At 36.8% G+C, this 10,400-nt stretch overlaps 2 protein-coding genes across 3 annotated transcripts; one reads left to right on the top strand and one right to left on the bottom strand.

Annotated features, from left to right (window-relative positions):
• Window positions 1-1,152: 1,152 nt before the first annotated feature.
• LOC141842313 (mitochondrial carrier protein MTM1-like) lies at window positions 1,153-5,765 on the bottom strand (the record flags this gene model as incomplete). The annotated part of the gene is given in 5 exon segments (XM_074730521.1): window positions 1,153-1,323; window positions 2,325-2,384; window positions 2,520-2,642; window positions 3,972-4,013; window positions 5,522-5,765. Coding segments are annotated over 5 exon segments (540 nt in total), but the record flags the coding sequence as incomplete, so codon positions are not given.
• A 374-nt stretch (window positions 5,766-6,139) lies between these two features.
• On the top strand, window positions 6,140-9,268 carry LOC141840675 (plastid division protein PDV1-like). Of its 2 annotated transcripts, XR_012602754.1 has the most exons (4): window positions 6,140-6,534; window positions 7,884-8,408; window positions 8,773-8,957; window positions 9,019-9,268. XR_012602754.1 is itself a non-coding variant. In XM_074728726.1 (2 exons), exons 1-2 carry the CDS (start codon window positions 6,211-6,213, stop codon window positions 8,406-8,408), a joined length of 849 nt encoding a protein of 282 aa, XP_074584827.1. In that variant the 5' UTR covers window positions 6,140-6,210; the 3' UTR covers window positions 8,409-8,715. The 2 variants fall into 2 exon arrangements, 1 of the variants encoding a protein (XP_074584827.1); XM_074728726.1 differs by lacking the exons at window positions 8,773-8,957; window positions 9,019-9,268 and having other exon boundaries at window positions 7,884-8,715.
• The last annotated feature ends 1,132 nt before the right edge of the window (window positions 9,269-10,400 follow it).

Below are 10,400 nucleotides of genomic sequence, written 5' to 3'. Positions count from 1 at the left end.
TGGTGCAATTCTTCCTGTGTAGATCTTGCACACGGCTGACTACGGAAGAATTGCACGATCTCCATATAATTTCTAATGCTGAAATTGGTGCAGGAGATGAAGACCTGCTTGGCACAGGATTAGCTATGGCTATTCTAGAAGGATACTACGGGAAGAATTGCACCGAGATCTGGTGTTGCATTGAAAAAGGGTATTCATATTGGAGCAGGTGTTATTGATAGTGATTACCGAGGAGAAATAAAAATTCTGGTTTTCAATCTAACATTTGAACCTGTCCTAATTCAAAGTCGAGGCTGATTTGCCCAAACTATTTTCACAAAGATTGCTACTCCACCTTTGATGCAGGTTCCGGAAATTGCCAAATTCCGGACACAAGACGAAGGAGTATCTGGGTTTGGATCAAGTTCTGTTGATAATCATAATGCCTCAACAAGTCGACTATCTATTGGGTCATCAGAGTGGAACACTATTATTGAAAATTTATGTCCTCCAGAAAAACCAAGTGGTAATGAGGAATTTGATTTTCCACTAGATGAATATGATCAGATGCTAATAGAGTGGATTGGAAAGGAACATATTCTAGCAGTTAATCGTCAGGAAAGTCAATCTGCGCCTGCGGATGTTTGGGATACTTTGGGGCAACCCAGTGGCAAATATGATTATATGGTCAAATATAATCCTCCTGAATATCATGTAATTTTATACCAGCAATAAAACCAAGTTGGGATGAAGAAGAAGTTGGTGAAACCTCCAATGCACCAACTCAACGCCAGCCTTGTTATGGTTGGATCAGTGAGGATGACGAAACAGTGGCTTTTCATACCAAGGGAACCAACAGATTACCAGTATATTTGAATGTCCTACTAATCAGATCAAAATTTATTGCGTGGTAGACCATTGCATGCATGTTATATACTTGCACATATTGCATACAAAAGATTGGCAGCATAGATACTGGATAAAATTTCGAAAGATTTTTTTAATACTAAATAAATAAAAATAAACAAAAAGGACTGACAGGTACCTAATAGAAAACCCAAACATGTAAAAAATGTCGTGCCACAAGTATAAAGAAAAGGTGATATTTGCAAGTTGAAATTTCCAAGAAAAAGAAACATTTCACCATATGTAGCATATTCAAAAGCAAGAAACCTGCATACGTGTTCTTGCCAGCTCAACAGGAGAGCAAGCAAGGCATGCCAATGTTCGCGCAGCTGAGCCAGCAAGCAAAGGAACATACGGTGTTAGCTCAGGTTCACGTAGGGAAGTGAAATTTTCCATCCAATTACGGAAAATGTCATAGCAAGGCAGATAGATTCCCACCTGTTAGCAAGACATTATGAATTGATAAAAGCAAGCAGTGCAACTATAGATAAAAATAAAAATTTATAAAAGCAAAACAATACTCTTCTGAATACACAGTTGTTACATCACAAAAATTGTGCAAAAAAAAAAAGAATATTTAGTCATAAAAGAGGGGGATATGCAGAGATGATAAGTGAAGGAAATGAACAATAGAAGGTCATTTATTATACACTGTGCCACAAATTTATTGGCTATATTCTTTTGTTCCATTAGTTAATTCTATGAAAGATGTTAGGTTATATTGCTAGTAATACCCCATGTTTTAAATAAATTAGAATAATGCCGACCAAATATGATACCAACTGTCAGGGCCTAACGCAATCCCCATGCTTTTCTCATTTATACTTGGATTGAAATTGAAAATGTTATTTAGAAAAGATATGTACATCAAATTGCAACTTACCTGATATTGGGCATGGAGTTGAGAAGCAATCAAACATAAGAAAGATTCATAAGTGAATGGAAACCAAAGTTGAGTAAACTGCACGTTAAATTTAAAATTGAATATCAAATGACAACACTCAGGTTAATCTCTTCTAGAAGTGACACATATAGCACATCTTGATCACTCTGATATTTGAGTAGGAAGACAATGATTTAATGCATTTTTTTTTTCCTTTTTATCATTTTATATTTAGCACGGTTGGGCCTACACTCCTTGGATAGCAGAAATTATACTGATATTTTGTAAAATCCAGAATATTAGTTTTTGCAATAGAATCCATTCTTGAATAATGGATAACACCAAAAATTTCAAGCAATGAACAAAAACACTATCACACTGATACTTTGTAATCATGACAAAAATTGCGGTTTATGAAATTCCAGGCTTCCAGCACAGACATATTGTTGTTTTTCTGACTGACACTGACAAAAGCTAACACACATCTGAAGCAAAAGTATTGTTGAACAGGACAAGCAAAGCCAAGAAGAGATTATGAACTATCATTGAAACTTACAGTTGGAACAGCCAACACAAGACTTGCATTAGTACCCCTCCACAATCTAGCATATCCTTCCTGCAAAAATTTTATCTCATAACTAGGAGTAAATTGGCAACCAATTGAAAATTAATAAGTTACCAAGAAAAAATAAAGAAGACATGACAATTTTAGAAAAAAATAGTGTGACTTGATCTTAGACACATTCCTCACCTGCTTAATCACCTTGTAGAACACGTCAAATGTTCCCCTGTACCTGGAACAATCGGGAGAACAACCTGAACCATATCTTCCACCATATATATAAGAAGGGTAACAACAGATATCCGTGCAAACCTTCAAAGTTCAAATTGCCACTGTATCAGAATCAGTAATCCACATAAAACACAGAAAATGAATGCAGCATGGTTTAAGCATCATTGTTTTCCCATTGAGCATTTTCAGAATAGCGATTTGATCAGAGCAGAATATCTCCTGTTGGGGTTGACTCTAAAAAATAAAAGTGGGTTTATATTGGATGCTCACCTGAACCCATCGACAAATATGGTAAGGAGGGAAGGGCCAAAGTTTGTTGTCACCCACAAAAAAACAACTTTTCAGAAAAGATAAATATAGACTTAGAGCACGAGCAGTATTCACATTGGTGTATATTGCATAAGCTTAGTTACAAAGCCATTATAACCGACAAAACTGGATATTTATGCCTGGCTCCAGCTGAACTTAAAGTGAATTCAGACAAAATTTATCTTATCTACTTTATTCAAGAAGGCATTCAGGAGGATGCGTGTGCCAACTACAGAGACCCAAAAACATCTACTATATCCAAAACTACCCTAACAGAGAAATGCAATATTACTTTCAAAGTTGAAATTCTTCAATTCATTTCTTGGATGACATATTTGATAGGGATCTGAAAACATAATGGTTGGTTATTCTTCTTCATTGAGCATTCAGAATTTGTGCCTTCATCACTTTCAACTTCCTAACAAATGCATTTAATGAAAATTCCAATGACTTCAAGAGTTATCTACTTTAATGACAAAAAGAAAGTATTGTATTGCTCTCAACTCTCCAAATAAAAACCAGGGACTCAAATGGACCTTTGCATTCATAAACAAGAAATTCCCAAGTATATGACATTGCTAATCATCATTCCCTTGATTGAGCTTTGTGTAAGGCTGCATCTCTAGTTAACATCTTACACCAAACGCATGAAAATTTAGTTGATGATGCAATACACTTTTGCTCCTTTTGATCCAAGTGGCAGCGTACAAGTCGCTGAGGCAAACTCTTGCCAAAAATTCAATAGAGACAAACTCTTTGCTTGCATCTATATGACAATTTCTCAGAACTTCTACAACTGCTTGCTTGATCCTCTCCATAATAAGCTTAGTGCAACATGGCTCACATCTCATAGATAAAATTTTAGTACAAAAGATGCAAGTTGTAAATAGAGACAATGTTTATGGTTTTGTTATTTTTCACAGGATAAAAAATATAGTGCAGTCCTTTATATTCAGTAAGTTAATATTTCACAGAATTTTCTCAGTGGCTTGAGAATATTCAGATAAACTGGAAACAACAACAACAAAAAATATATATATATACAAATACAAATGAAGAATCCTATAAGCAAGGCACCTAGGTGCTGTGTCATAATGTAACCTGATGGTATGGCACTCCAGCTGCTTGTGCTTGCAACCTTGTCTGCACAAAAAACATCAGGGTTTGGAAAATTTTTTGTTAGATGCTACTAAAATTAGCAGAGTAGAATAAAGACACATGAAGGAGTAAATGTTAAACTTGAATCTTGATGTGAAACGCTAGAAGTGAAAGGTTTTAGACTTAATTGAGTAAAAACAAAATATATGAAATTTAAATTTAGTAATATTAGATGTAATAAGACAATTGTTAAGATAGGAGATGACGATTATTATAACTTAGAGTTTTAAGTATTTAGGATCATTTTTGTAAAAAGATAGAGGAATTGAGAGAGATATCTTAGGATACAAATAGGATATTTAAAATGGAGAAGAGCGTCAAATGTTCTTTGTAATCATAATGTACCTCTAAGACTTAAAGGGAAGTTTTACAAAACAACAATTAAACCTGCTATGTTATATGAAGCTAAATGTTGGATTATGACTCGAGCACATGGAAAGAAGTTGAGAGTTGTAGAGATGAAGATGTTAAGATGGAAATGCGGACATACAAGAATGGACAAAATAAGAAATAAAAATATTAGAGAGAAAGTCGAGATTGCATCTATTGAGGGAAAACTCTGAGAGACACATTTAAAATGCTATGGATATGTACTTAGACAACCAATAAATGTTTTAATTAGGCGATATGAAACTATAATAAATATGCAAATAAAACAAGAAAGATCAAAAAACACTTAGTTAGCAACAGTATAATATTTATTTAAATATAGATAATAATATAGTAGGGGATAGAGTCGAATGGCGTAGAAGGATCCATATAACCGACCTCACCTAGTGGGCTAAGGCTTGGTTGTTGTTGTATGCTACTAAAATTTTCATAAAACGGGTTTAGAAACAAGCATCTTAAAATACACCCATCTAGCATAATATTAGACCACGGACAAGTTGACGACACTTTCCTATGCATAAGTATACAGGAAGAGAAGTTTTTTTTTAAAAAAAAAATTCCGTTAGTAGAACTGGGAATGAGACAAAACAAACAAGTCTAATCGGTAGCATTTGTGTTTAAAACAGCCAAATTGGAAAAACATTTGTTTTTGTTCAACAAAAAGTACTAATATGCTGCCCGTACTCAATTCTACAAACAATACAGATTTTACAACTCTTACTCTGTTAAATCTACAGTGGGAATCCATTGTTGACCAAGATGTTCTTTCAAGAAAAAAATTCTGGTCGATAGATACACAATCCTTCTTTATTTAAAAAAAAAATCGTATTGCAGAAGCAAAACTCTTTCTTTCGCCATAGTACCATATGATTTAGGATCCACCAGTGTTGCATCAAAAATGAAAACGGCAACGAAATCGGGGATTCATTTTCTTAATCTCGTATCCAACTCAGCGTAACCCAGACATAAACCTTATTTTCCGGAGCAAGGAAGCCCTAAAAAATATATGAAGAGAAAATAGATAGACAAGGAAAGCCGGCCTCTTTTTTGAATTCAGGATTCGAAGGGAAAGAGGGAATGCCCGAATGGATCAGAGGCATCACCTTAGCGACGTCAAGGGGGTTGACGACGATGGCGGAGACGACGGCAGCGCCGGCAGCGGAGACGGCGCGCTCAGCGAAGCTCATGTCGGCGTCGGAGGAGGATAATCGGCGAGAAGGAGAAGTCGAGGAGGATGGCTCTGCCATCGTTCATGGAAGGAAGAGACATCGATCGACAGATGGCATGAGATTCTTTCCTTCTTCCCCATCCATCGCACTTGGATATGTAACCGACTCGGAATTGAATGACGATGAGTCACGGAAGTCTGACTCGGTTTCCACCATTTATAGCACTTGTGAGGGCGTGACGAACTGAAGCTGGCGACGATTCGAGAACACAGACGTGGAACGCTTCGGGGGTAAAATGCGTCGAGGGGCCAAATCACCTGTCTCTATTAAAACGGGAAACAACGCTTTCTTCACAAAAATGTTTGTCTAGCAACGTTGGTCTATCTGTAAACCATGGGATCCGCCTCTAATGGTGTTTTCTGTTTTGTTAATACAGGCGATTAAACTTTGTTTGGTCTTCTCATTAGAGTGGTCTTACCACGTGTACATTTTCATTTATTAACTACTATTTTTTTATCCATTTCCCTCGCTTTGCCTCTTCGGAGTCGGCCACATAGCTGTGTTTCGCGTTCGAGGAAGGGGTTCGAACCCTAACCCGAGCGGTCTTCGTATTCTTCTTTTCCATGAGATGGGAGATGGAGATGGAGGAGGTGGAGGCAGTTCTGGAGCGGATCTGGGACCTCCATGACAAGATCAGCGACGCCATCCACACTATCTCGCGCGCTCACTTCCTCCGCTTGGTTAAGGACTCCCGCGGAGGGAGGGACCAGCCGCCGCTGGTAGCTTCGGAGGTTGATGATGAGGGAGATGGGAAGGGCGGGTTCATCTATGTCAAGGAATTTGGGGTGGAAGTTGAGGACGAAGGCGGGGCGATGGCGGAGGCCAGGAGCCTCAACGCCATCCGCTCTGCCCTGGAGAACCTCGAGGACCAGCTTGAGTTCTTTCATGTCAGTTCTGCTACTTTCGGATGTTGAGTTTTCTTGTTTTCGCCTTTCTTCTTTGTCGTTTTAATTCGTATTCATGCTGGAACCGAAGGAGATGCATTTCAGTTTGTTGCGATCGTAATATGGTTTTTATTAATTGATTGAAGTTTGATGCTTATAAGTTTTCATTATAGTCTCATTTATTTGGTAGATCCAAGAGAGTTTCGACAGTATACTGCTCACAGCACGATTTCTCATTAGAGCAATTCGTAATTATAATGTTGAATGTCGAATTCAATAGTTGGATGCCTATCGGATATTGGTTCGTTGTTTATTTTTAATTGATTCCCTTTCAATTTTGTTGTCTTTGTCTTATCAATTTTAATTTAACCCCCTCAAATCATTTAGACTTTGCAATTCTTCGTAACCATTGAGGTTTCTCAATAATGAAGGCTCCTTTGGAACAATATCTGGAGTAAATTTCACTCATATTATGAATAAAGGAAAAGGGAAAAGAAAAGAAAAAGAAAAAGTCAAGGAAATCACTTTAACGTTTGGGATATTTGTTAATGCTAGTTGATACTGTTCATTGAACTATATGATTCTAGCTAGCTGTAAAGCACGCATTGCGTTTTTAAATTAGATGATAAGCAGACCGATTTCATGTCATTTCTGGTATGTGCATAGCTTTTCAGAAGTTTATTGTAACTTGCTTTATTTCAAGATGTAAGTACTGTGATTCGTAGTACTAAGTAGTTTTCATTATATATGGCTCTCTTTTCTTGCCCTGCCTTTTTGTATCTTAAACATCAAAATGGATTTCATTATCCCTTATGCCAAAATTGTTTGCTTTACATTGATTGTTGTCTAATGATCATGAGGCCTTTCTCAAGGTTCGTAGTTAATCAATGTAATAGCTCTTGAGTCAAAGTTAACCTTTGTTTTCAATGTTATGATAAATCATCAGCTTTCCCGCACTTACTGTTTTATTCTAATGATCATGAAGCTTCATAGTTTTCTATTCTGACTATGTTGTGCGGAGTGTTGTTGTGAAAAGTTTCTCTCAAAAAAAAATTGGAATTCTCATTTCTCTTGTTCTTTGTGCCCATACTAATTAATATTTGATACATTGTCTTCATCAACTTGAAAATTGAATGACGTTTCAATTGCTTGTCATTATACAAAATAATTGGTTAATGTTTCTTATAATAAGTTGCATAATTAAAGATATGACCCTCCTATCAGTTATTGAAAAAAAAAAACGTGCAGGAATTTTGGCCATTGGTCATTCTAGCATTTTCACTTGATTTTATAGTATTTCACAATGTATTACATATGCTGTGCTTTGGCTAACCTGGTCCACATTTACTCAGACTGTACAAGCACAACAGCGTGCTGAACGAGTTGTTGCTATTGCACGATTAAAACAAAGCCGTGTTGTCCTTGCAAAGAGATTAGCTGATCATCGTGGAAAGAAGTATAAAGTCATTGAAGATGCTCTGGCATTTGTTGGTGATGTGCATGATGTGGGTAGTTTTGTCAGACCAGAGACCCTTTATGAAAATGAAATTACAGGGTGCCAGTCAGGCAAGAATTTGGAAGGTCATGAGGAGAAGCAGCCCAGCATGTTTGTGCAGGTGTTCTTATCAAGCTTTACTGCAGCTAAAAGATCAATCAGATTGGTGGGTTTTCAAGGCATTTTAGGGAATGCAGCTATATTTGCTGCAAGTATGCTTGCTTTTCTGCAGCTCAATCGAGTTGCTTTTAACGGTGGAACAGCGCTGACACAAGATCAGGCATTCTACAGGAGGAGAAATGAAAGTGATTTTATGCTTTTGGATAAATCTTCAAAGGGGAACCGATTGAAGCATCTTGATGTTCTGTCCGCTAGGGGATAGGTAGAATAGGATTATCCTTGAATAATGTTTGTAAATCTTTCTTTCTTTCTTTCATTTTGATTTCCTTTTCCCTGCCCAATTTTTGGAGATGATCGTGATATTACGTCTGCACGTTTTAGAGTCTGAATGACTGCGTGCAACCTTTTTCTCATTGTACTTGTTTGTCAACTTCTCTTATTCAGTTCATATCACACGATCGAGAGACAATTGGATTACGTTTTTTTGGTTGTGAAATGAATTACTGATTTCATGGTTGCGTGATCATGAGTAAAAATTATAATGCCTACAATGCTACTTTTTTTTCCAATTGTTTGATAAGTTCTCTCCTTCCTTAAAATGACAGAAATATTTGTGAATATCTCAGGATCCTCATGGGGCCGCCTTCACTTCCAGCCGTATTCTGAAATGGAACCAGCTTCCGCTTAGCGAATCTCATTACCCAGCTTATTACCTACTATTTTTTTTTTTTGGATTTTAGTACTTCACAATAGCTGTTTCTTTGCAGTGATTGTTCTACTTATTAGAATGTTATCGCCGATATGCTTTCAGGTAACCAAATAATATACATTATTACTAAGAAGGTTGTGATTCTAACCTCATGTTTCTTTAGTGTGAGACAGGGTGAGACTGAACTCGCGCAAAATCCAGTCTAAGTCTACGTGCCACTTTACCAATCAGACCCTCCCTGGGAGCCTTGTCTTGTTTGTTATCTCGAGCTGGACGCCCAAGATAAGAAATAGAAGACAACGATCAGATTTCAATTGTCTCGAAGGGAAGAGAGTTCATTCCAAATGAGCATTCAGCTAATAAGTAATCTGTTCTATAGACATCCAAATCAACTGAAGGATTTGTGCTCTCCACTCTATGAAGATAAAAGTTTAATTGGAAAGCCTTCAAGAATTTAGGCAAGTTCAAAAGCTTGGAATTGAACGGGTTAAACTCAGAGTTTTTCTTAGCTGCATGGCCCATTATAAAGTATGGCCTTACGAAGAAATAATTTTTCAAAGACTTCTAAGAAGGCTAAACTCGACTAATATTACAGATTGAACAAACACATTCTAGACTCTACGTATGCAAGATTTCCAATCGTTTTTCTGCAGTTAATTGAGCTACATTTTCTCAATTATTGTATAATGAATCAAAGTCCATAAGAGTATGTATGGAGGTATCTTGTGGCCCACAAAAACTCATGGCCATGTTTTATACATGACAGAAAATTCAACAATTTAACAAAAAAAGGATCACAAAATTAACAGAAAAACCCCAAACAGAAGAAGTGGACAATGAGGACCAAAGTGATAAAGGGACAGGTTCATGGTCCTTGAGTTTTTCCAACCACTCCCGTCTTCCATTGACATATTCTTCTTAATTTTCAACAATGTTTTTTGCATAACTATCTCCATCTATTTATTTTTTATTCAATCTCCTTGAATATCAAAAAGAGAAATCCTTAATCTAATTCTGAATGGTTGGTGAAACAGAAACCTAGCAAACTAGATTTGCAAATTTCTTGATCCTGTTCTATATCTGACAAAAAGAAAAAAAAATCTATGCGTGTTGCTTAAGAAAACAACAACAAAACCATAGGAAATAATTATTCGCGGGTCCATATATAAATTTAAAGATCGGGATCGTAGCCTGAGCAATTCTGCTTCGACAAAAGGTTCCAACTAAAACTAGTGATCCTTATTGCTGAAGCTTCCTGTGGAAAACATATCTTAATTAGTCAGCAGAGTCAGAGGTTGTCCATGTCCCTGTTCCAGTTCCTGTTGTCATTATTTAGCTGCATGCATTCAGCAATAGTATTAGTGATGCCCACCTTCCTTCACCGTCCATGGTTTCTTCTTTTGGGAACCAATGGACAGTCTTCATTAATTCCACCAATGTTTTCCAAATCACTTCTGCCCAAGCAACCACAGTATTGTAGATCAGCAGTTTATCAAACATCTTCTATGCAATTCATGTTGTTGCAAATCTATCATTACCAACTCA

The sequence above is a fragment of the Curcuma longa genome, chromosome 11, assembly GCF_044706935.1.
Source record: "Curcuma longa cultivar G26 ecotype Majalengka, Jawa Barat chromosome 11, ITB_CL_G26_1.1, whole genome shotgun sequence".
Classification (NCBI taxonomy): domain Eukaryota; kingdom Viridiplantae; phylum Streptophyta; class Magnoliopsida; order Zingiberales; family Zingiberaceae; genus Curcuma; species Curcuma longa.
The sequence above is the reverse complement of the archived record's forward strand: the minus strand, read 5'-3'. Positions and strand labels throughout refer to the sequence as shown.

Coding starts and splice junctions, on each gene's coding strand:
- LOC141840675 (XM_074728726.1), top strand. CDS start 6,211: ATGAGATGGGAGATGGAGATGGAGGAGGTGGAGGCAGTTCTGGAGCGG. Junction 6,535..7,883: donor ACCAGCTTGAGTTCTTTCAT/GTCAGTTCTGCT, acceptor ACATTTACTCAG/ACTGTACAAGCACAACAGCG.